Source organism: Serinus canaria, chromosome 1 (genome assembly GCF_022539315.1).
Source record: "Serinus canaria isolate serCan28SL12 chromosome 1, serCan2020, whole genome shotgun sequence".
In the NCBI taxonomy this organism is placed as follows: Eukaryota; Metazoa; Chordata; class Aves; order Passeriformes; family Fringillidae; genus Serinus; species Serinus canaria.
In genome coordinates, this window is record NC_066313.1 from 104,373,890 (window position 1) to 104,401,043 (window position 27,154).

Below are 27,154 nucleotides of genomic sequence, written 5' to 3' on the forward strand. Positions count from 1 at the left end.
AACATAGAAGCCACCTACAAATCTATGAATCTTCAAAGCTGAATTTATGTCACAGCTTCTGGCAGTGTCTTGAACCACTCTAAGTATTTGATGCAAAGAAAGGGAACCAAATACGCTTAGGTAGTGGAAAGTGCCCTGTCAAACTTGATTCACTTTGAATTTAACTCTACAAACATATGCTAAATTCTGCATGCAGCACATAGAGCCTAAAATTTTATTTTTCCCGAATAGAAGAACAAACAGCTTGTAAAGATTCCTTCTAGCACTGATATGAAACAGACATCTTTGAAAAATTCCTTAAAAGTAAAATAATATTGAAACTTTATATTGGTTGTAAACAAATATATATTTGATCTTGCTGAGGACTCAAAAAGAGAAGGTCCAAAGATGAATCTCTCTTTTTTCCCAGCCTAAAAATGTCATCTCTCTGAAAATCACTCTGGAGAACACACACCACAATTGCAATAGTAGCAAAACACTGCAGTATTTTACTTCTATTTTTCTATCTCCATCCCCCCCCCACCAGCAAATAGAATAAATGGTTTAATGACTTGGAACAGTAAAACTTAAGTAATAAAGCTTACCACAGCCACAAAACCTATTTACATTAAATGCTATATGCAGATTGGTGAAGAACCAATTGGCAAGTGGCAATTCTTTTCATGAGCATTTATTTTTAGTGAATGTATTCATTTCCTATAGTGCACATTTTGTTACATCATTCTGATTTTTCCTGGTCTATTATACCACTACAGATATTTTAATATTCATTCAATGTTCTGTATTACTGCTGGTAGTAGCAAAGAACCCATGGATAACATTCCTGGTCTGCTTAGTGTTTTCATTAAGGACAAGAAATTCTTTTCTGATAAGGTAAAAATTAGGTTAGCACAAAAAAAATTTAGTTAGTACTAATTTGGGACTTTTGATTTTATGATATATTAGCATAGAAAAGTTTTGCCTAAGTTATATCCAAAGATCCTGACACAAATATGGGTTTCTGATTTTCACTCAGATTTTTTCATCTCCCTTCTTATTTTGCTCAGACTTCCATTTCAACCAAATTACCATATCTTTATTGAAGTCCTCCTCTTTCAGATTCACTCCCTGCTGAATTTCAACCTCCAGTGGTTCAAGCATTTTTTGTATATCGAAGTCAAATTGCTCCAATTCCTTCAAAGGGATGAAGGGCTAAAATGGAGAAATAAAAAGATTATTTATTTAAAGCACACATTTCAGTTTTATCAGAAACAGAAATTAAAAGAGATATCTGTGCTACCCCCTATTTCTAAAACAATGGTAGACTTTCCATCACGTTGAAAAATATCTACACCATACTCCAAGTACCCAAAGATATAAATAAAGATACAAATTTATGTAGAATTTCCATGTAAGTAAACCTAAGAATTTTAAAGTGAATGAAATGTAAAAAGAAAAAAATAAAATACATTCTCACATTTGTGTGTAAGAACAAGTCCAAAGATATAGTATTTTTCTAAAAATTAAAAAAAAGGAGTTTACAATACTTGGTTAAATCTGGTTTGCCAGAAATTATTCATACAGAAACAAGAAGTCCATTCAGATGAAAAAACACCTACTATTAAGAATTGAGAAAATTTTAATATTAATCTGGTTAAGTTTTGAAATCATTGTTCTCTCACATAGAATAGTAGAAGTGCCAGGTAAATGCTACAAAACAAAGGACAGAAAATCTTTGTGTAAAATATTCCCCTAATAGTATTTTGTAACATTTCAGGAAAAAAAAAAAATCAACAAAAGTTAAGCTTTTGTTTCAAAAAGCCTCAACAAAAATTCAGGACAAAAAACCAAAGTCAACCAAAGAAAACAGACTCAATTCCTCCAAAATAAATCACAGTATAATTATGGTGCTTTAGTTTAGTGTTCAGTTTTGAACTCTCCAACAAGTGCTACTTCTTAAAAACAATGCACTGCCTTTTGTCCATCTGACACAGTGCCTGTGAATGTACATATATTATGGACAATATATAGTCTATTTATTAATTGCATTGCAAATCATCAACAGAAATTGTTTCTTCCTTCAAAGCTTTAAACCCAAGAAGAAGAAAGAAAATCTCAGTGGTTCTTGCACAAAATTTAGACTTAAAGGTAATTAATGCTTTTTGAAGGTCTGGGAACTCCTGGATGTACACCTGACTTTCTTGCTAAAGACACAAGCACATTATATCCTAACCAGCTCTCTTTTACTCTTTCCTCTGATAAAATTACTTATCATTGTATTAGGTTTTATATTATATATTATGTAATGAAGACAGCAACAATAAAAATTATTCAGTTAAAACATGAGAGACAGGATGTCAAATGAAACGTCTTCTCAGATGACCTTGAAGACTCAGAGTAAAAAAGCCTTAGTTGTATCTGGTTGATTATTTTAACAAAAAATATTTTGCACATTTACAAACATTAATGGAAATATAACAATGTAAAATATTTATAGAGAATAATACTGTGCTCACAAATTTTCATTAAAAGGCTCAGAATTACACTCATCATGCACTTCAGCTGAGTTAGAAGTAATAGAAAACTACACAGTAATTTCTTCTTAAATGCTCTGAAAATATTTTTTAAGTACTTAAATGTCATTAAAAGACAAACCAACTAATAAAATTGGAATATAAAATCTACAGTCTCTGAAAAAGGCTAAGAAAAATAACAAAAAAGAAAGGGGAAAGAAAAATACCAAATGACTTCCAGTAATTGAAAGATGTTCAAAGACTACTTCAAAATGTTAAGTCTCATTTCAGTATACTAAGAACATTTTGTTAATTCTCGACATGACAATTATATACTACCATTCACTGACTTCATGGATCATTTCTTATTTACTTCACTGTTGTACTGATTATTGTGTAATAATATTCAAATTAGGGGGTTTTTTTGAAAAAAAAACCCTAATTTGAAGACAGACGAGTAATTATTGAAAATAGGTTATGAGAGCTTTCAATCCTCTTTATGTTTTAATCTTTCACAGAGAGAATAATTTTACATAAATATAGGGGGAAAAAGCAAAAAACATTTAGGAAGCATATCACCCCATAATAATAATAATTTTCCAGCTCATTAAGCCAAAACATAAGGAATGTACAATTGCCTACATTATACAGGTAGACAAAATAAAGAACACAGTCATTTTGTCCTTTATACAAATTCATTTAGCAAGTCAGTAGAATGGTCAATAATTCAGTCTATTTTTTTACCTCTCTATCTGATTCACTACTTATAATAGCAAGTATCCTTTGTGAATCATATTCTACTTGTGTATTTCCCAAGGTCTTGGAAAAGGTCCCCTAAATTCTAATTTACCATTATAATTTGTGTACTGTACTAATTCCTCTCATCTTGCTGGGTACTTCTTCTCTAAATCTTAGTGTGGTTATGCCAATTCCAGCCCACTTTGGCGTCAGAAATGGAAGAAAACCTGAGAGAGAAGGCTGAAGGTGGAAGACATGTGCAGGCTGTGTTCTGAAGACACTTTATCTTGATAGGAATCTTTTGTCCCTTCTTTGAGTGAGCCCACATGAAGTGCTGAACACTGAACCCCCCAATAAGCCATCTGCAGGCAGTCCTATTTTTCCCTAGGACAAGCAATAATTTCACAGGATCCCACCAAAGGCTGCATCAACTCTGCAAGTTTACAATAACATGGAAGTGCAAAGTAAAACTGAGATGGAAATGCAGACTGCAGATAGCAGATGTTCAGAGCAAAAACATCAGACAACACAGTTCTTGCAAAGATGTCCTCAGTCTACAGCTTGTACATGTGTAAGAAGTTGGTAAGAAGCTGGAATGGCTGAAATACTACTGATGGCTATTAAGGAAAAAATTGTTACCTTTATTCAGAAGACATTCTTTTGCTTCAGTAAAGAAACCTAAATAAACCCAAATATCCACAGAGATATGCTGGTAAGGCAAGATAGTGAACTGTGCACAGATCCTAACTCATGGAAACCATGTCTCTTTGCTTATGCTTTTTGCCCAGCTTATTTCCTGCTTTGCCATGGATCTCTGTGCATTTACTTCCAGTGATAGTACAGCGACCAGCAATAATAGTTTAGATCAGGATCTGTGCATTCCCATTATCCTCTGAACCAACCTTCATGGCTGCCTCATTTAATCTGCTGAATAGCTCTTCAGAATAAGGGCAGCAAAATACAATGGAGAAAGTAGGTGGCTTATGTCCTTCTTCATTCCAAATCAGAAGGCAGAATTTGGCTGAAAATTGCCTAATCCACACTGAATTCAGATTTAGCAGTCATGCTGGTTCTACAGATGAGTAGCTGATGTACAATTGATAAAATCTCTACCTATCTATTTCTGTCTCCAGCACTGGTGAATCTCAGACTCATAGGAAAAGACCAAATGCACTTGAAAAAAAATAGCTCTCAAAGCCAAATCTATATGAAAAAGGCTACTCATACTTTGCAAAGTTAGAGACTTACTAATTCTCAGATGTTCATTTTGTAAGTTAATGACTTAATCATTGTTACATTAATATAAATTCAGTGAACACTTCTAATTGTGAAACAGTGAAGAAAGATCTTAATGGCAAAACCCCTCAAATCGTCACACTCAATAAAAAAAGAATGAAATCCTTAGTTTCTGCATTGTTTTCCTTTTAAAGCTCAGTTTTTCGAGGAACTCTACCCCACTACATAGTTGCCATTGTGCACCTTACACAAACACCATTTTTTTATGCATCTCCTTAGGGAAGCAAGTCCTCCTACCTTTACACTCTTAATTCTCTGTGATACAGCTGCAAATCGTTGGTTGAGCTCTGAGAGTTTAGGCTCTACCACTTTCCTGCAGTGGTCCCCACGGTTTGCCATCAAGTCTCTGGCCTGGTCACGCACAGAGTCCACCTTGGGGTGAATGTCATTCAGCTCAGCCTTTAAGCGCTACAGTCCGTGAGCAAGAGACAGGGCTTGAAGTTAGTAATAAATGCAGAGAGAGAGAAAGAGAGAGAGAGAGAGAAAGTGTGCAAAGGAATAGGGAGCAAATCCACCAAGCAAATTCAGATAATTATGCATGAGTGTGTAAATCCAGTAGAATTTCCTTGGATAACATTCCTACTTGTATCCCTCAAATTTATAGCAGGAATGTATCTAAAAGTCTGTTTTAGTATCTCCTGGCTGAAATTAATGGGGATCATTATTTCTATGGAGATTCTTATCTGCAATAATATTGCAGCATATTTCAGGGTGCACTAAATTATTCTATGTTTCTGAAGCTAGGATGAGCTGCTAATTCATGTATTATAGAAATGGATGTGTAATTGTTGTTTTCAATACTGCTCAGGGCCATAGTTCAGGCAAGTAAAAATGACCAGATTAAAAAAAAAAAGTCCTATTTTTTTCTATAAATCAGTCGCAAATTAAAAAAAAAAATAAAAAAAAAAAAAAAGGAAGAGGGCAAAAGCCTTTATCTTCTGCAATATTAATCTTAACAGTAGATCCCAGTACAGGCAGAGGCCAAAAATAGATAGCAAGGCATTTGGGAATCAGAAATACAGTTGGGAATTAAGAATTACATTTTACTCTCTGCCTGAACTACCTTTGTGCAATGCAAACATAAATATAGGTATTGATAATTTTACTTTGTATCTGATGGTGGCCAAATTGTTCATTCTTCTACAAAACCCAGTCTCATATACCTGCCAAGATCAATGAGGCATTGATTTATGCCCTAGAATTTGTAAAACTTTGCTGCAGTAAATGGCATCATTACGTCAGTGTCAGCAATACAATTCTGATTTTGATTTGCAAACTCTACTCAGATATTATGTCACGACCATGGAGTTCATTACAAAGTAAAATTTCACATTGACTTCAGAAGAAAAAAAGAAGTTCCTTTAGATAATAATTTGATGTTTTCCTTAAGGAAGGTATTTTAAATTAGATATTTTAACATACACATCCATATTACAAGTTAATTTTTCATCATTTGGTCAAATGATGCAATTGGCCAACTAAAACCCCAAGCTCAAGACATTAACCCCTGATGCTACAGCTAATTCAACATATTATATTCTTGTCTGTGTTGCTGATCTCGCCTCAGTGTAAGCAATGTTTGTAGAATTAAAACAATCATATGACAGAAATATCATACATATTGGAAAAGTATCACAGAAAAACAGAAATACAATTAAAAATAAAGGGGAGAGAAAAGGAAAATATTGTGTTCAAACAAAAAAAAGCCTTGAGTTATAGGAGTATTCTCCAGCAGACATGTGTTCTATAAGCTGCTGTTTTACTCACCAGGAAATTCCCAAGAATTATAATAACAATCTGGTTTTATTTCTGCAGGGATTTAATTTTGGTATTACAGAGCAAATTTATTAAGTAATCTACAAGTTGCTAGAGGGTAGCTTTAGCATAGAAAAAAGAATTTTAATCCATTTGTGATACCTTTTGAAATATGCTAGTTTTGACACAGTCTTTTTTAGAATAAAATTAATGCTTTCCAGTAAATCACATTTTTTTTTACCTTAAGAATTTCCTCTTTTTGCTGGGGTTTTTGTTTGTCAGATTCATCCAACAGTATTTCAGCACGATACATCCAAGTAGTGACATTAGCTACATTCTGATCAAAAGCCTCCATGTGCTTTTGATAATCCTGTATGTGGAAAAGGTAAATACTGCATACAAAAAATGTAATCAGAACTGAAATAACAGCTGTAGTTATGCCAAGTGTGGCAAACATGCACACAATATGACATCATGAAAACTTGTTCATTTTACACAGTAACTTCTTGTTTTGTGAAGGACTGAATCTCCTGTTTGTTTCCTTCACTTTGCCTGTTAGGTTTCTTGAAAAAGACACTCTAGGAGAGAGACAGAAGCTTCCAAAGTGACAGGCAGCAGGATGACAAAGTCACAGCAAGACACAGGTGTTGGCAGCTCAGCGAGATGCTGAGAGGAACAGGAAGCTGTGAGCCAGACCTACAGGAACTGCAAAGGAGTCTTTCCCAAGAACAAGGTCCAGAATTCATTTTGGAAAGCCAGTCAATTGACTGAAACTCAAATGGCCAAAAGGATGCACTTGCAAAATCACAATCAACACTGGGGTCTTTGTATCTAAACCTCCTGTGGGCATTTCATAGCTTTGAGATTTTTCTCAACTTCTCTGCTTTGAGGCTTTTCTCTTCAAAAGCTATTCTAGTTGATATTCTGATCAATCCTAATTTCTCTGCTTCATTTAAAACTCTGTCTTTTTGGGTGAGCTCCCTAGGATGGGGCCTATGCATATCTCACACAATACATATGTAGACCACACACCCAAAATCAAAAGATATTACTGATTCTTTTGGCACCCAAATGTACCTACCTTTATTTTACACTGTTCTAAAATTGGTAAAACCCCACAATTACCTCTCTTAGACCTTTTTATCATGTGTTTTAGCAAATGTTAACCACAGAGTCCAAAGTAGGGAGAGAGAGGATGTACAGGAACACATAACTATATCGACCTGTAAATTCCATTTTATGCTTCTTACAATCAGTTCCACATTAAATCTGTGCACCTGCATGATTCTGAATGAAATGCTTCAGTTTTCCAGATACTTTACTCAGCTGAGGATGCCTTGTAGTGATGCTATATATTTATTGCCAAAGTATCTGTAAAGCAGCCATACAGACTCTAGAGGAGCTCCAACACATCAAGCCCTGAAAAGACATGACTAAGGCCAACACATCCTTAAAAATCACTTCTGTTTCTCCAGGGTGAAAGTGCATTCCCATGCTCTCAGGAACAGAAACAGCATGTAAGATTTCCCAAAGAATTCTGACAGCCCAGTTGTTAAGACCCTTCTGTATTTAAGGGTTCAAGTTGTCACCTCTTCAGGACAGAATGAATAAAGTTATGTGACTATCTGTAGTTTGAGGCAGTTGGGGATGAAATGTGTATTAGGGGTTTTACTGTCTACTGCACTTAATCCAGTCCCCTTAAGAAATTATCCCCACTTAAGCATGCCTTATAAAAGTATGCAAAAGAGGATAATGAAGTTCTGAAAGATCAAATCATAGTCCTTCAGCACATCATGTGTGCACTCTGAGAAGAGCTTACGATTCAGTTGCCTCTAAAAGGAATCAAAACTCACACACAATAGAGCTGCCTTGTGGGCCAAACCAACCAAGCCAACTTGAAAGTGGAAACTTATTTCCCAATTGTACTATTCCAAACAGAAATGCCAGTGCAGCCAAAAGTAGCTGATGTTGTTGGTATCAATACTAAGACTGTCTCAGCTTACTTGACGATTTTTTTTTATTTGACTACTGAAGTAATCTCCGTCCTTTAAACTGCATTTGATTTACTAGGAAAAAAAAAAAAACAAACCAAAAACAATACAAGAACTTTTGAGACAGTATTGCAAACTGCTAACAATCAAAATTCCACTTGGTAATCAATGAGGTTTTCAAAACATACAAATGTACTAAACAACAATCAATCTGATTGCCTGTGATTCTGTGTATTCAATAAGCACAGTCCAAGGCACCAGAAAGTGCACTTCTATAAGGCTGGGCATGTACAACAGGAAACCAACATTTCCTCTATGTGAAGAAATGCATTTTCCTTACCAGCAAGAGATTGAACCATTCCTCAGCACGTGAAGTTACTGCTTTCCAGTTACTGTTCAGCAGGCTGAGTTTATCATCCACAAGACTTTCCTTTCCTTTCATCACTGTCTTCAAATTCTCTCCTAAATCACTGATGCTCTTAAGCTGGACCTGGCGCTTCTCAATCTCCTTCCGTGTTGCCTACATGAGCAGAACAAGAAATAAAATTTCTGGGAATTAAAAATTATCCACACTAAGAACATGAATTGATAAATCAGGCAGCAAGTTTATACTAGAACACACAGCCTTGCTTACTATAGGAAGGGAAGGCATTCTGTGAAGAGCGGCAAATACAAAGGAAATTGTTTCTCTTGAGCTCTGATAAAATTGAATATATTCATCTCTCAATAGCTTAATTTTAAAAAAGTGCAAATTATCTTTCAGTGCTCAACATATAGTTTCAATACTTAATTATTAAAAATGAATCAACATTTTATAATATTTATATAGAGATGTAAAGTTACTTTTCATGTAATAAAATTAGCTAGTTATCAAATAGTATATAAAGCTTACATAATAATTGGGACAAACATACACCATCATGAAGACACCTTAAGACAGAAAACTTCATCAAAAATAGTCTAGTGAATATTTCATCATTTTAATACTTTTCAATGCAATCTTTTTCAAAAGACTGTTATTTATTTCATTCTGTTATGTTATTTCATTCTGTTAATTGTAGAAATGCACATTCTCATCAGATTCACTTGGGATTTCATTCTGCAAACCAAAATACTAAAAATAAGCTATAGCCCATAGCATTTCTAAGCTTGAATGACTACAACACATATGCAGTGCTATAAAGTCAGATTTCCAGCATCTCTTCCCACTGTTATCTTACCTTATAGATGTGATATGTAAGGTTACATAATTTATTTATTATTCATGTCTGAATATTCACTGCAACATACAAGATGTCTAACAAAAGGAACAAATCCCAGCATATTTAGACAACATGTAAAGAAAGCAGATGTTTAAATACTGCACAGTGAGATGAAACAGTGCAAAGTACAGCAGTCTTACTGAATACTCAAGGAGAGGCACCTACTCCTTACACCTAATTTCGCATAAAACCATTTTTATGAGAGAATTTTTTTCTGAGATCCTTGGCACCTGATAGCAATGATCCAGGCACATAAATCTCTGCTTAAAAAGTAAAACTGCAAGCACAAAGTGTTCCAAGATGAACACACACAGAACTTAGTAGAGAAGGAAGAAGAACTGGTGTTTAAAGACATGGATGTCTCACAGAAACCTAAATACAGAAAATTAAAAAAAGGTCTTCAAACAAATGGCAAAAATGATACTTCAATCTCAGGATAAATGCTGTTATGCAGTAGAACCCCACCTTTATGACCTCCACACTATCATATCTCTCATGGTCACAGATCAGTATGTTTTTGTTGATAGTGTATTGACAGTGAAAGTAGAATGCTCATTTTTTCAATGAAGACAGTATAAAATTATTCTTTTTGGTAAAACAGAAGGTTAATAGTACCTTCAAATTATTCAGTGTGCCATGTTAAAAGCAGCAGCTCATTTCCTATTCTTAACAGAACTCAGGATCTTGTTTTGCAGTGTTATTTCACAGAAAAACTCTTACAGTTGTACTTCATGTAAGTATGAAAAATTTTCCCCATTCTATCAATTTTCTAAAATACACAGGATATGTAATAGAACCAAGACAAGATTGATGCAAATTATTAGCAATATACTATATAATTATAGAATTTGAAAAGGAGAGTTTAAAATTCCAGCAGGTCCTTGTCAGATTAAAGGGAAAACATGCCCTCTTCTAGTACTGTTTTATTTGTTTCACAGCAGGTGCAAAGTGTCATAAAGAAAAAAGAATAACACAAAGGATATAATTTACCCTCAACTGAAGATGGAAAATTTTGATCAACTTTATTTCATTTTCTAAACTGTTTTCTTTCATTTGGAAGACACTCTCTGAAGTGTATTTATTATGGGTTGTGGTTTCTTTTGTATTTTACATTTATGAAAATGCTGACCAATAAACAGATGGACCAAACAATTAAATGTCTGTTAAACAAAAACCAGATGTGTAATTCCCTATGTGTAAGAAACACATTATTTCCTTTCAAAGTGAAGAATTACTGTAAACTAAAGACTAGATGCACCTCTGGGCAATGTGGATTTTAAGTCCCTTGAAAGTAAGGGACATGAACCAAGTAAATCACACTTCCCCTTATTGCCTTAAGAAAAATCATTATGGCCCTCTACACAACATTGAAGGGACAAAAGCATCTTCCTCAATACTTTAAATCTCCATGATTACAAGTCCTGAATACAATTGAAAAACTAGCAGGGTCGGTAAGGTCAGTGGGATTCCACACTGCATTATCAGCTAGGACTTCCTCTGTAGGTTATGAAGTGCACCAGGCAAACTAACTTGCTTTCACAACTTCAATAAGACCTTTTTGGTTTGTTTTTTATTTGGCATCTCTTCATTATATTCCTGAGAATTTCCCTTTTTTTTTTTTCTAATATTCCCAGAAAGTGATAGTCTACACATACTTTCTTCACTGCACTATAAGAGACAGCACTGTTAAATTTTCTGTAAAGTACTACTATTAATTCAACAACATTATGTAAATCAAAGAAGTATTTGTCATGATTCCAGGATTTAACTAAGATTATTTCAGTATAACTCAGGGAGTGGCTTTTAAATTCTCCTAATTTTTAAAGAGCAAGTTCCACACAGCCTTGCTGGATTTAAGCTCCCTTCTGGTCCCCCTAACATGAAATTGCATTCCAGATGTGTGGTTTATTTGAAAATATATAAGTAAGTTGCAGAATTTAAACTACAGAATTAATAGAATTAGCGTTGCATGTTAAAACTGACATTTAAAACACCTAGAGCCTTAAAAAAACTCCAAATCCCCAAGCCCCAAACACCACCATAATGTGTTCAAGATGAAACATCAACAAATAAAGTGGTGGAACTCTTCCCAGAAAGACTAGACAATTTATATACTTTGATTTTGTGTGCTTATCAGGGTGAAACTGTATAACATAAATAAAATACAGAAATGTAGGCGTTGTGAAGAAACTATATTCCTGATATAATCATGGCATCTTGGAGAAACAAAAAGATGTAAACAAAAGATTGAACTAAACATCCTAACACTGAGCATTCACTTACAGTTGTGAAAATTTATCAACAATGTTGAATAACTCCAAAACAGATTATATTCATTCTGCTGTTTATCATTACAGTGAAGGTATTACATTTTTTTTTTTTTACCTTAAGACTAGTTTATTTATTTATAAAGCAAAATATTATCCAAGTGTGTATATAATAAAGGTTAATAACTTGCTGGAAAAGAAAGGCTCCATAAATCCATCCAGGAAAGGTATCTCCATTAAAATATGTATACAAATTTTAAAGATTATACTAAGGAGATATATATACAGATATTTATAACACTGCTCTACATATGCCACTATTTAGGATCACACCTACTAGCAGATACAAGAATTAAGATGATGTGAATCTCTCCCCAACCAAATTAAAAAAGTTATTCAGTTAGACCAAATTTTGAAGTGCCTCTTTGGAAGAAGCTCCTGTACTTCCACTTTCTGAAGTACCAGTTATGGCTATTTGGTACAAAATAGAAATTGGAAATTTCTAATAGAAATGGAAATTCTCTGACCCTGACAATTACTTGTGTTTCACAGGCAAAAATATTTCCTTTGCTTTTTAAGGAACTGTTATTCTTTTCTCACTCATGGTCATATGAAAAATGCTGGTAGCCTGCTTTAATCAAAACTGGGGTATTACACCACCACCATGGAACTCTCAGGACTTGAACATTCCCAGGAGAAATGGCATCAAAGTTCCTGGCATCCAGGAAATTAAAGGCATCAGACAGACCCTGGTGCAACTCTGCATGCAGAGCATGTCTCAGGTGATTAGTTTCTAATCCTATTCCCAGAAACATCGGAATGGAAAGGGAGAATCTGAGTTTCCCTTGTGCCAGTTTCATTCATCAGAGCCTCAGGAAAGGAGCTGCAGTATAAAATAAAAGTTCTGCTTAAAAAACACCTTTGGATAGGTTGAAATCTGTGCTGAAGGGAAACCATGCTGCAGCATTTAAAGTCATAGGGATGAGTTTTGCTGAGAATTTATAAGTGATTTGTAGCTGCATACAGTAGGTAATATTTTACCTACTTTACATATGGATGCATAGGATGACAGGATGAATCATGTTAGAACAAATAATTGCAGTTCCCTGTGCAGATATTTACATTTTGAGTGGTGTTCACAGTGCTCTGATCCCACTGTGCTGTGACATACTCTTTATCTTTCAGTTTACTAAAATATACTTACAGGGGGATTTACAAAACATTTACAACTGATTTGTTTTGTTTTGTTTTTTATTTGATGGTTTTGGTTTACTGTGATGATTTTTGTACATCCCTCCCATCACCAAATATCAGCTAGGAATTAATCTGTGTTTGAAAGCAGAAGTTACATAGAAATGGGTTCCTTAGTATTTTTGTGGATTTTTTTTTTCTTTTTTTTTTTTTTTTTTTTTTGTTTGTTTGTTTTTAATTATTATTTCAATATTTTGTTGGTTTGGTTTGTTTTTCTGAGGATGTGGTAAAAAAGTCTTCTGAGCTATATTTTATAATAATAAAACTACTAGGTAGCAGGATGAACTAATGATGTTTTTTTTCTAACTATCCAGAATTGTAAGAAAATGCAGGAGATACTTTATGTAGTCATGATGGTCATTGACATATGTAGATTTAAAAAACACAACAAAAATGAATGAATGAAGAAAATTCTGTGTGCCTTAACATTGCTTGTGATGTGTGGATTACTTGAAAATACTCTGCCATGAGAATCTTTTTAAAAGAAATTTGGTGGCTCAGCTCTCACAGGTGGGATTGCAGAATTAATCAGAAGCTGACATTATGGTCTTCTCAGTGGTTGATTATACATATTTATTTGTTTATTTACAGCAACACTTTTATTTTTTATTGCATTTTGGCCAGTTACTATGGATCAATTCACACAATTTACAATTTGTCTTCTTCTATAGATATTACTCACAGGAAATATGTTGCTGAATGTAATTCTAAGTACTTCAAGTCAACTTTATACTCACTGGTATTACAAACTGTGTTAAAAAATCAGATTAAAGCATTGGCAGAGTCATACTGCTGATAGTAGGGAGTGATACAGAATTTTCCTGGTAATACCATCTGCCATTTCCTTTTTAAGAACATGGTCTCCTGGCAATCTAATTCTTATCAGTCCAGTTCCTGATTAAAAGACAAATAAACCCTGCAGTTGTTAATGTCTTCAGTGATAAATATGTTCACCAAATCAGAATTCTAATTATAAATGGATTTCTAATATACGATGTTTAATGACTATCTTTGCACCCGCATGTAATTTTTCTTATCTATTATAAACAGAGCTGAATTCAAATGGAAAGATTTAACTTGTCTCTACTGAGCAGAAAGGCAGGATTTACAGTCTTCAGTATATTGCCCATCTTATTTCACACAACTCAGCCAAGTTTTTGTTCCATTCCTTGAAAAATTCTACACAGGAACAAATACCACATTTCCCTTGATGTCCAGATTAATGGTATCTTTCATTAGCTTATTTTCGTATTCAAGATGGACATTCCTTTTTACTTTGAGGTGTTTATACCTTGAAGACAATGTTCAGATGTATGATTTCTTTTATTGTCAACTCTATAATTATCTTTGTAACCCTCTGAGTTATTTTCACTTTTAAGAAGACTTGGGTGCTGAAAATGAATTAGAAATAAGTGCACTAATAAATATAACTGCTTCCTTGTCCTGTAAAGAAAAAAGATTATTAGCTCTCTGCTTAGATATATTGACAGCAGCACACATCCAATTTTCAGTTCATTTGCACTATTGAATTCTCCTCCCTCCCTCTCCATTTTCCATCTTTGTTTTTCTGCAGACTTTGGTCACAATGGGAATCTGCTGGGCTTAATTCATCTCCCAGTGCATTTCATTAGATTGGTTACTGTCTTTGGCAGCCTACTTACCCAGGAAGTCCAAAGCCCAAAGCTGTGACATTAATCAGATACTGTGAGGCTCTGGTTCTGGGGACTAAATTATTGATGTACAATTTTGTGTGATGCCTCAATGAAATCCACATAGGAGTAGCAGCATAGTACTTATTTATGAAGTCCCCACAAGAATTTTAAAGTGCCCAGGATAAAATGCAGCACTGTCTCCTAGTGGGAACAGATTCTTTAGGAAAAAGCACAACCCACATAATTTCTGTAAATATTTACACTTGTAAGTCTAGGATTTTCTACATACACTACCTGTTGGATTGTTCCACATTAGACGTCTGCTTACATATATTTGAATATTTGTTTATATTTCCTAAAAGGCAATATGAAAATGGAATTTTGAAAGCCACTCAGTCCATACATATTTTGCCAGGAGGCAGCTGCTCTCACCCAAAATATCCTTTTTACTAGTTTTTCCTTCAAAACATTATGCATCAGTTCCCTGTGAGAATTCACAGTAGTCAACAGCACTCTTTTAAAAGGTGGAATGGTTCCTGTCTATTTTTTTCATGTTAATAGTTCTTATTTTAATTAGCTCTTGTTACCTTTTTTGATTGTCTTCAGATAAAGAATGCATTGTACTTGTTGTAGCAAGCTTAAGACATAACAAAGGCTTCCCCCTGTGCAGGTGCACTAATCATAAGGCTAGTCCTAATTATGCAACTTCTGAATCATTAACGTTTGTATCTAACAATAAAGTGATACTAGGGACAAATCTTTCTCTTTAAACCCCTGAGAAACTACATACATCTGGATCAACAGGAACATGAAGTGCTTGTTTCTGTTTCAGTAGAACTGTACTGTGTAGTCACCACTGAAGATTATTTTAATTTTACTGGAAGAATGGCCCAACTACCCAGCAGGTTAGTTTGGGGATGTTAAAACATGAAGATTTTCTAATTTGTCTCTTAAAGATCTGACATTTATCCTTTGTTATGGGTGTTAGGGAGTCATTGGAAAACTGCCCAGCAGAAAAGAAAAAAGGGGTGCTGTTTGACAGCCATGAACATGATCCAGGTGTGCCCAGGGGGCCAGGAAGGCCAAAGGCACCTGGCCTGGATCAGCAATAGTGTGGCAGCAGGACCAGGGCAGGGATTGTCCCCTGTGCTCGGCACTGGTGAAGCCACACCTCAAATCCTGTGTCCAGTTTTGGGTCTCTCACTCCAGGAAAGGCATTGAGGGGCTGGAGTGAGTGCAGAGAAGGGCAGCAGAACTGGGGAAGGGTCTGGAGGGTCTGAAGAGCAGCTGAGGGAGCTGGGAGTGTTCAAACTGGGTATTTAAGCACTGGAATGGGATGTCCAGGAAAGTGGCAGAGTCACCATCCCTGGAAGTGCTGATGAAACAACTGGACATGGCACTCAGTGCTGTGGTTAATTGCCATGGTGGTGTTCGGCCAAAGGTGGAACTCCAGGATCCTTCCTGCCTTGATGATTCTATGATTCTAAGATCACAATATCAGTCCAAAGAAATGAGAGGAACTGCACAAAATTTACTGCAGAAAAAGCAGCAAGTGAAAATGAGAAAACATCAGGCAACAATAGGAGAGAACAATGGGGGTTGCAGTGATTTAGGTTTTGATTTGAAAGTGAAAACTGCAGTAGTCAAAGCAGTAATTGTGAGTTAGTAAAAGAGAAAGTTGATATTTTTGGATATCACTTTTAAATACTGCCTTTCTTAGAAACTGATGACCAAAAAAAACAACTCAAAACCTAACAAAAGATGTGTAGACTGTGGTTTTTTTAAATTCTTGTTACTGTTGTTATTTTAGTACTGTTATTAGTTTGCAAATCATCAATGCATTTTAAGGCTAAAGACACTATATCAAGCTCAGAAACTTGAAAGGATTAGTTAAAAACAAAACAAAAAAAAACCCAACTCACAAACCAAATTTTATTCAAGTGCCTTGAATCTTCACTGCCATTAAAAAGCAGGAAGATTGCCTGTCTATAATTCATTATGATTTCTATAATGCATAGTGAAACTAGTAAAATGTTTAGAGGATTTCTCCCATTAAACAAAGCAGAAGAGATTTTGCCTATTTTTTTTGTTTGTTTGGTTTTTTTTTCACAAACCCCTAGTACTGTTCAAAATGCTCCTGGCTGCATGAGTAACTTGACATTTTGAAGCTTTGGATAATGTTCAGCATAGTGTGTTCTAAAATGCAGATTTTGGTATGTGTGAATAATGATTACTTGGTTTGTTTATGACCTCAGCTAGACTGGATTTCTATTACATGTGCAGAAAATTAAATAATTAGCTACTGTTAAGTGTTAATATGCCAAGTTTTAGCATCACAAAGAAATTCTCTCTTTTATACAGTCAGCTTGCATTCCTTAGTTTCTGTAAGATGTTTATCTAAACTGTGATTTTGAGGAAAGTTTTGATTTAGGCTTTGAGTTTTAACCTGAAAGATGAGTCCAGGGTGAAGTTTCATGGAAGTAGGAAGCCCCCAGAATGCAAAGGAATGAGCTAGAAATTTAAGAGTAAGGAAACAAATATCCTATCTGCTATTTGAACATGTAGAATATATAGTGTTCTGGCATCTTTAATCTTTCATCTACTGTTTAATACCTTTCTAACCATTAGTAGAATGGTGTGAGAGATCGCTACTTACGTGGGTACTGGGTGGTTGATTTATAGTACTCTAAAAAATTAAATTCTAACTTTAAATTCATCTCAGTGAAGATTAATGCAACGTGAAGGTGAATTGTGCTATTGATCTCTGAAGAGACAAGAAGGTTTAAACTTTTCCGAGCGTTAACGCTCATGAGAGGTAATGCCAAAACATTCACGAAGTTCCACTAACTAAAACGCCAGAATTGCTAATTCTTTTCCTTTACCATGAAAGAGATCTACCTTTCTGCAATATTCACATATGTATGTTACAATGTTACCTTGCCCCAGGCAATTTCAGCATCCAAATTGCTCGGCATCCCCTGCGCAGCCGATCTCTTTGTCAGTTCCGCGTCTGTGGCTGCCAGCCACTCTGTCAGGGCATTGATCTCTTTCCGCAGTTTCCGGGACAATTTCAAGCATTTCTCTAACTCCTGCTTTTTTTCTGTCACCTGCAGAAAGAATAATTGTGCTTATTAACCCTTCAGTTTAACAGGTCTTTTATATAACATTTTCCATAGGCCACTTTTCTATAAAATCTAGACTTGGGATTCCACAGGTGAAGTTGCACTTTTAGTACAGGTATATCTCGATTTGCTCTCTCAGTATCAGTAATTCTGCTGCTAGAATGCAGCAGAATGCACCTACAAGAAAATTATGTGCATAAAGATGTATTGAGTTTGAACAACTAACAGAGCTCCAAAAACGTCCTCCTCTGGTATGAAGTTGTGCAAATTAATTTAGAACAACTGAACTAACAGGTTTTCCGAGACACACAAAACAGATGTCAAAACCCTTCAAAGGGCATATTTTAATATAGGTGGCCACATAGGAATTGGGATTCCTCAAGGTTTTTCTCTGTGTAGCTAAGCTACATGGAAGAAAAGACATACCAGTCAAAGAAAGCCTCAAAACCAGAAACACAATGTCACTGAATAATGTTGAACTAAAGCAGCACATTTAACTTTAAGGTTTTAATTTTCTGAATGCTTTGGATGTAAACTACTAGGGATGACCTCTGCTTTAAATTTCTTTTAAACTTGGTACATGGTACCTGAAGGAAGGCTGAGTAATTATATTGCCTTGACTATCTCACACAGCATTTTGAGAGAACAGGGCAAATACAGCATTTCTTGCAAGCCCTGAGACTCTTCAGGGAGAGGAAGAAGAGGTTTTACTTAATTAGTAGAGAAAGCAGAAGAGCAAATTAAGATTTCTTAGATGGGGAACTACACTACAACACTAGACAACAGGCAACTAGGAGCAGAAAATAAAATAATTAAATTATGCTGTGATGAAGTTTAAAAAACCCAATCAGATCAGGAGGATTAAAAGTGTCCCATAGATCACTAATATTTAAAATAAATTCCTAATTAGCTTGAATGTCAAATAGTATTCATGTTAAGAGTATCGCCACTAATTTGTATTTAAGTATTTTTAAATAGAAACAAAACTTTCTACAGTGGTAGAAAACTGCACCTACTAAAACTATTTTCTACTTTCCCATGAGGAACAAGTAGTGAAGAATGATCAAACGGATTTGTAGATCGACTGCCAAGAAGAATTTGAGGTTTTAAAATGTAAAAGGATGTTACAAGGTTAGGTACATGGCTTTTGCTATCCCTGAGCAAGAAGATGAGATTTGTCTGGGGAATAAGCTATAAAGTGTTCCTGATAATTTATTATCACTCTGTAAAGGCTTACTACTGAAATCTCATAATATTTTTCACTGAATATGCTTTATGTGCTTTCTTGCATGCCAAATTTATTAAATGAGACCACAGAACTTACAGTCAGGCCAAGAGGTAAATCCCTGCTTTTTAGAGCTCTACTCACACGTGGAGCCAGGTTTTCCACCTCTTCTTCTGAAGAGTGTAATAACAATTGTAAATAACATTACATAGCAGCAATACAATGCAAAGTGTACTACTCTGAGCTTGATTGCCTGTTTAAGAATTTTAAACACCTGGTGTATTATAAAATGAAGTTATTGATACTTGTCAAAACAGAGGGAGAATATTTGTGTTCCTATATACATCTCTAACATGTGGTTTTTTATATAAATAATACAATATCACTATATACATTGCATATTTCCAGAGGTTACTGATTAATCAGTTTGTTAGTACTTCAAATGTAAATATGTATTTTCTATAGAAAAATAGGAAACAGTGCCCTCTAAAGGCCTACTGTGTAAGAAAATGTGATCTTGAGTTTATTTATGAGGGGGTCTCATGAAACAGTACCTACAAAATCACAGAAGTGCACCTATGCTTGAAGATGAGTTTTTCCCTCAGACCATAAATTTCAGTCCTGAGACTTACTATTAGGTATAACTATTGTTAGTTTTCTGTTAAAAGGTCTTTTTCTCAATGCAATCAATTAGTGCTGATAATGGCTATTCAATTCCTTTATTTCTATATATCTGGGCTTCTGTGACTTTCTCTTAAACTGTTAATTACCATGCTGAGTAAAATTAAATGTGAGAAATTCCACCTAGGGCAGCAGAGCTGAACCCAACACTGCAAATTTTTAAGACACATCAATTTGCAGTATGGCTCACTTCAAGTCACTAATGGCTCCCTAATGGTCCATTTTTATCCCTTCATTAGATAAGAGAGGTTTCCTACAATAATAGCACCTGTTTGCTGTTAAGTTGAACACAATGCAGGAATGAATGCCACAGCTATTTCTAAAATAATGGAGAGCTCAAACATATTATCCAATCCCAAATGACAGCTATCCACACCTACTGAAGCAGACTCCAGTTTTCCTGACACTCAAAATATTGATGTCTTTTAATACCTTTACTCTCTAGCAAGAGAGAACTGTTTTCATTTGGATTCCCTACTGAGTAATATCTCTGTCCAAAGTAACATAACTTTTATTGTTTTATCATACAGTAGTCACCAGGGTTTGAGTCTCATTATCTGCTAAAACCACATACTGGATATCAGTATTACCATGGGCTCATTTTCCTAGCTATTAATAATTTATAATTTGAATAATTGATAATTTTAAAATTAAGAATTTGCTTCCTGTTCTGTTTTGTGTTTTTCAAGTGCATAAATTTTAGTAATAAACAGACAAGTATTATCTGTCTTTCACAGTTTTCATTCATCCAGTCACAGCACCAAATTCACTCTCACCCCACAGTTTTCAGAAGTTCTTTGAATAGTTCTAATGAAGGTAAGAGACACAAAACAGAGTAATGAAGAATAGGTGCTACCTGGATTATTTAAATGAATTCTTCTTTAGGACAATGCCACTTCTGACTCTAGTTAATATTGGTCAGGAGCCTGTCCATTTTACTCTGTTTAATTTTTACACAAGTGCCTCTTGAGGAAAGCTCCAGTGGCAAGAGGTTTTTTGTTCAATAGATGTTTGAACAGCAAGAAATGGAAATGTTATACTTTAAGATCTATACATTCAGAGGCAGTAGTAATTTAAAAGGTAGATTTATCTCTTTTATGAAGCAGCCCTATAAGTAAAATTTGATCAAAGTAATTTCCTAATCTGAAGTGACTCTTTGAGGCATCAGAATGAAAAAACATCTCCCATCTGAACTCTAAAACTAAATGAACTAGCAGGAAAAAAATACATTATTAAGAAACTAGAAATTTTAATTGCAATAGAGGATTTTTTTTTATTTTTCTAGGTGGTTTTTTTTTTTTTTTTTAGGAGAAACTGAATAGCCATGCTGGTGATTGCCTTTGCCTCCACTCCTTTTCTCCCACTGGAAGAACCTTGAAAAGAACCAGTAAAAAATCCCATTTACTTACCACACCGAGGTGACTTTTCACTTTGCCAGTACATGGTTTTATATTAAAAACACAGAACTTACCTTTGCACCCAATTCATTATATTGCAGCTTCAAAGCTGTAAGCCTTTCATCCAGTTCCTTTGGGTTCTCAGTCTGCTGCTTCTGAACAATCTGCCTCCCAGTTTTTATCACTGTTTCCACTTCAGACTTCACCTCACTCAGGTTTTTATATAATTTCTAATCAAATAGAAATATAAAAGTGAAATACCACCATTAAAACATGAAAACTAGAAAAGACCATTGGAAGTATTCAGAATCCAAATGAACAAATTTAGAACAGTCCATCTTTACCAGCAGTGACCTCAACAACATGTCACTAAGGCCTAATTAACTAAACTAATTTCAGTGTTAGAAATGTTATACATGAGAAAGTACTCATCATTATTAATTGGTTTCGGCTGTGACAGAGGTTGTTTAAAAACTCAGATAATGCAGTATTTAAAATAATAACAGATATCTTCTTTCAACTCACACAGAATGTTGGGTATATTTGAACTACAAATACCCATTAGTTTTTAAAATCTGTTATTTTTTTGTACTGCTAAATCTAGAGACTGGAAGGATAGAAGATAACCCCTATATTTATTAAGTGTCATACTCTAAAAAATTAAGTTAATAAAAGTAACAAAATGAGGTGAACCTCCAATTACTACTTTATTTACTTAGAGTAGTATGTATTTAGTCTAACTCCTTTCTAAGTGCTTAATATGATAATAAATTCTTCATTCCAGAAAACTGGCCAACAAATTAGGAAGCTGTTGCATGATGAACATAAATTGTCTAAATTCTGAATATATACTACAACTAGATTTCGAAAAACGGGAACACTATGACAATCCTTGCTGTTAAAGATGCTCTAAAATCACTCTAAGTTTTCTACAAAATCCATCAGGGCTGCAAAAGCCAGCTGCTGAGTGAAGACATATTAATTCAATACAGAGCTTCTAAGTACCACATCATTCTAATAAGAGTGCCATTCTCACAAGAATATGAATTTAAGAGCTATTTCATTTAAGAAAAATGAAAGATATAAAACAATAACATTGACTTGTCCCATGATTATTTTTTTTAATTTAAATTCTTTCTACATTTACATCTGAGAGAGGTTGGGGGGGGCGGTGGGGGGGAACCTTCAGGCATTCATTGCCCCAGGAAAAAAAAAAAAACACAAAAAACCTCAATAAACAAACCAAAATAAGATGAATATGAATTAAAAAAAAAAAAGTTAAGGAAAAAAAAAGAATAAAAAAAGAAAAAGATAAACAAGCTACTTTTGCTGTTGCAATCTTCTTTTCATGATCATCAAAAACAAGGTGTTTATTTATTTAAGGGGAGCGGGATTATAGTGATATTAAAGAGATATGTACAGATTTTCCTCATAATCTTTAGAAATATTCAGGTCACCTTTTGCTCTTGAACTGAAAGAAAGCCATAGCATGCCATCTCACGGAAGTTTTAATTCATGGGTTTTCATTATGCTTTGTGTTTCCTGGCTAGAATAGACTTGTGCTCTGTAGCAGCTCTTTTGGGTATGGCACAGAGTTCCATGACTGCAGAATGTTGCAGACAATAGAGCCAATATGGGGACATAAATTCAATTATATAATAGATAATTGCAGGACAGGAACTGGTAATTTGAAAGGGATCCTAACTGGCATTCTCACATAGTGAAAGTGCATGTCTAAAGTTCTGAAGGGGGGTTTTGTTGTTTTTCTGGGGTTTTTTTTGTTTGGGTTTTGGATTTTTTTGTTTAACATATACTTTGTTTCTAATTTGCATTAAGGACAGTAATCTCTAATTTTTAGCTTTCTCTGCATAAAGCCAACAGAAAGACAGCACCCAAAATACTCACCATGCAATGATCCAGCTGTGATTGAACTACTTCCTGCTCAACACTCTTCATCTCCAGCTTGGGCACCTGCAATTTCACTTCATCTAGAATTCTTTTACATTCTTGGAGGCGCTGTTCAAAGTTGGCTGGCTTCTGAAACAAGCGAAACTTCATGGACACGTCCTGCAGCTTTTTCTGAAAAGGGAACGTGGGCAAGTAGAAAGTGTGAAATCAAATCCCTGCTGAGGACAAGCCCTAGTTCTGTTACAGAATACTTTGAATACATGGTCAATCAGAAACTTATTACTAAAACAATATAAGACATTTGGGGAAAATGACAGTGGCAGAGAACCCTGGGTCTGCACTGGAGGGTAAAAATTCTTCCATCATCCAGGACACTGGATGCAGCAGAGCCTGTGGCAAAGGAGCCTGCATACACACATGAAGAAAGGGAGAAATTTTATATTTTTCAATATGCAAAATGTTCAGGGGTGTGTGGAAAAGACAGATTTAATGACTTGAGGAAAAGCCATCCACACTGCAGGGTGAATTCTCTTCAGCTCTATCAGTTGCTGCTTCTAGGTAGGAGGAAGGTAACTTTTAGTCCTTCAAAAAACCTAAATAATGCGGCTTGGCAGTAAGTAGGTCTGGCACAACCCCCAAAATTTAGAGTATAAAATTGATTTATATTTCAATTTTAAAAAAAGCCAAACCTAGAGTAAAAAGAAAGCAATTTGAAGGCAGAAAAAATCTGTGACAAGCTTGGTCTCTAATTTCACCATTTGCACAATTTTCTATCTTTGTGCACTAATTAGACTGCTTGCTCACATGATCCCTAGCTCAGGGAAAGGAGAAATAATTAAAATAAAGGAAAGGAATTTTAATTATCTACTTGAAAAAGAAAAAAATTCTCTATAGAAGTAAAGAGCGAAGTATTATTGAATAAGTTTTTCAACTGTATTGGGAACAAAAAAAAAAAAAAAAAAAGAAATGTCACTAAGAAATAGTTAAATGATTAAATAGGAAGTCAGCATTTGCAAACACACTTCCAGTTTTTTTATTTACAAATCCTGGACACTTTATTCCACTACATTGTGGCCTGTGCCATACAGATTTGAGGAAAATCTGTATCAAGGTACAGAATTGGTCTATACATTGGTAAAAACCCTTCCCACATCCATCAGATTTCTGAAAATGAGGCAGCAATCATGGGCAGCAGACAACCTGGAGTACACAGAAAAGTGTGTAAATATCCAGCAGCTCTTTCCAACAATTTTCCTCTTTAAACACTTCTCATGAAATTCAGATCCAATAAGAAAGGAAATCCTTCTGTCTATGAATAAGTGGACAATTGTCTAAAAGTAGGGAACAAGGGTAGGAATAAGTGGCCTTATTTTTTTTTCAGGGTGTTTGCATACACTAAATTTGTATGTAATTTGTTGTTAACTCTCTCCAGTCTGAGGAAGGCCAAATCCTCTGTGAATCTTGCATTGCCACGTCTGTATCAGTTCCCACTTGTGTTGGTCAATACATTAAAAGTTATTTAGAAAGAGAGAGAATGACAATATTAATAGCAGAGAAAACTAAAGCCAACTGTGAAAAGTCACTGAAGAATTGAAAAGTACTGAGGATCTGTAGGGGGAAAAAGAAGCTTGATATACAAATGGGATCTAAATTGTCTTTTAGCACTCTTGCTTAAGTTCTCTCAGATAATCATAACAGCTATATTGTATACTTATAATTATCATCACAAGTTTTGAAATAATATTATCTCAATGCTTAAAAGCAGCAAAATAAGCAAAGTGGGTATTTGAAACAATTTGTAACAAAGAAAACAAAAATGTTTTGTACCTGTCACAGCATAAATATCATGTAAAAAGACATTTTGTACCTGAATAATGTGTTCATTTCTGCTCACTTTGATTCAAAAAGTCATTTTTAAAATGGAAAATTTATAAAGAATTACAGGAAAATGAAAGACTGTTATCTGAAAGTCTCAGTATGCTTTAACATATTTGTCAGTCCAGAAAAGAGACAATTGAAGACATATTCAAAAAGCTGACCAGAAAAGCATTCAGTACTGAATTTCAAAACCAGCCATTCATTAGAAAAGACTTTACATTCAAGCAGCAATTCTCAGCCTGTTAGGACTAACTAGCCACTATATCACTATGGCAGAAGAAGATTTTTATTTTCCCCAATCACACTTTTCCCCTTAAATTTAAAAATCAGAACTCAGCTCTCAGCCTACAATAATCTAAAAAGCCAGGATAAATTTGGCTGCAGTTACCCATTGCTGAATCATAGAGAAAGAACCTATCAATACTGGGTAAAAAAGTGTATTTTTTACTGTTGTTTATTCAGTCTTAATTTTCAAGAAGGTCTCTGTCTATTAAGCTAGATGAAATAATGCATTACCTAACATTTAAATCCAATGTCTGAATTGGACAGCTCAGCATAAATTGTACTTCAAATGCAGTTCTACTAAAGATTTCCAAGTATTTTAGCCTGTTTTTGGCAGTAAATATTTTCCAGAACATCAAAACTTACATCAAAAAAGCCCCACTGTAGTTTTACCTCTTAAAACTTCAGCCCATTCAAAGCACCCCCTAGCACATGGTGTCCCTACCAGTTGGTTGCATCAGTCCTGCACACCTTAGAACTGCTGCCAGTGACACAGGAAGGCTGGAATAAAAATGAGCAGGAAGAAGATATGGATGGGAAGCTTTATCCACTCTGATTTTCTGGCTCGAAAGGACCAGCTAAAGCAGAAGAGATGCCTTAAGAACACTTCAAAGCAGGGTAATAGTACCACTCAGACTAATTTGAATGAGAGAAGGAGAAATGGCAGAAATACAATTCGCCCACCTGTGCCACATCAATTTGGGAAAGCACTCTTTTGGCAGCATCCTTCCCCCGGTTTCGTTTCTTCATTTCTTCCAAACTTATCTCGTGGCTTGTTAACTCAGATTGTATTTTCTGTTGGAAAACAAAGACAGCCATCAGCAAGGTTGGATGGAAAATTGTATGCTTTTTCAATTATTTGCACCAGTTGACTTTGAACCACGTGGAACAGCAGTTCCAGTCTGTAGAGCCCTGCCAGCACCACGAGCGAGGTGCCCCTGCCCCTCTGCTCAGTCCTGTGTCCAGCTCTGGCCTTCTCAGAGAAACATGGAGCTCCTGGAGCAGCTCCAACAGAGGGTGACAAGGGATGGTTAAGGGACTGAATGTGGATTTATTTTTTTCTGTAGGAAAACAACAGTTTTCATTGGTAAGAATGTTAAAAATTAATCATAGAAAAAATATAGAAAAGCTATTTCCTTCACTGTTCTTAATTCTTCTAATTTTCACAGTATCACCAGGCAAGCTGAGAGAAAACTGATCAAAGTATCCTGCAAGTATAACATCACCTTCATCTTAGAGAGCTGTGCCATATCCACAACAGTACACAATTTTTGGCATACTGCTGACTTTAATCTATGTTCAATATCAGTCTTCTGTAGCTAAATGCAAAATGACACACAGTTCATTATTATACTAACTTCATGTATTTCTAACAATTATTGCTTATTATGTCTGTCTGCAGTATCAGAGTGTGATCCAAAGAAAAACATCAGCTTCTTTTGGTTCACTTTTAATCAACCTCACAAGACAAAATTAACTTAAGCAGTGTTGGCTAGTGCAATGTAATGGAAAAGAATTCCCAGAAAATATCTTCCTGATACTTCAGAAAAATTCAAATATAATTATGTGTAATTTGTTAGAAAGTAAGAAATTGTTTATACAGAATTGCTAGACAGCACCACTGAAAAGAATTACCTTATGAAATAATGACACAAAGCTATGTTCCCACCATGAGATGCACTTGAGACCATTACTCCAGCATTAAAAAGAGCTTTTTAATTTAATATTTTTTAATGTCATATAGCATTTTTCAGATGCCCTGAAGACCAGCTATAATTTAAAATATATATTTATAAATTCATCTTACACTACAGTAACTTTAATAGTAAAAATTAATATACATGTATTTTTAATCACATTTTCATAGGTTATTAAGTACAAAGCTGTGTACACCATATGCTGCCTACTTTATATGGCTATTACATGGTTATAATGACTTGTGTACCATTACAATCAC

General features: G+C 34.8%; 1 protein-coding gene across 6 annotated transcripts in view; it reads right to left on the minus strand.

Moving 5' to 3' along the window:
* Positions 1–27,154, minus strand: part of DMD (dystrophin) — a 971,087-nt gene that overhangs the window by 590,765 nt on the left and 353,168 nt on the right. For 5 of the 6 annotated variants that reach the window (XM_050969735.1, XM_050969742.1, XM_030234274.2 and 2 more), the window contains 6 exons: positions 25,882–25,992; positions 23,035–23,208; positions 21,204–21,359; positions 17,641–17,811; positions 8,613–8,792; positions 1,069–1,191 (listed from right to left, as the gene is read on the minus strand). In XM_050969735.1, the coding sequence (XP_050825692.1) occupies positions 1,069–1,191; positions 8,613–8,792; positions 17,641–17,811; positions 21,204–21,359; positions 23,035–23,208; positions 25,882–25,992 (915 nt within the window). Of the gene's footprint in view, positions 1–1,068; positions 1,192–4,763; positions 4,935–6,522; positions 6,652–8,612; positions 8,793–17,640; positions 17,812–21,203; positions 21,360–23,034; positions 23,209–25,881; positions 25,993–27,154 lie in introns of all 6 variants that reach the window. The other variant, XM_050969772.1, reaches the window with a different exon arrangement.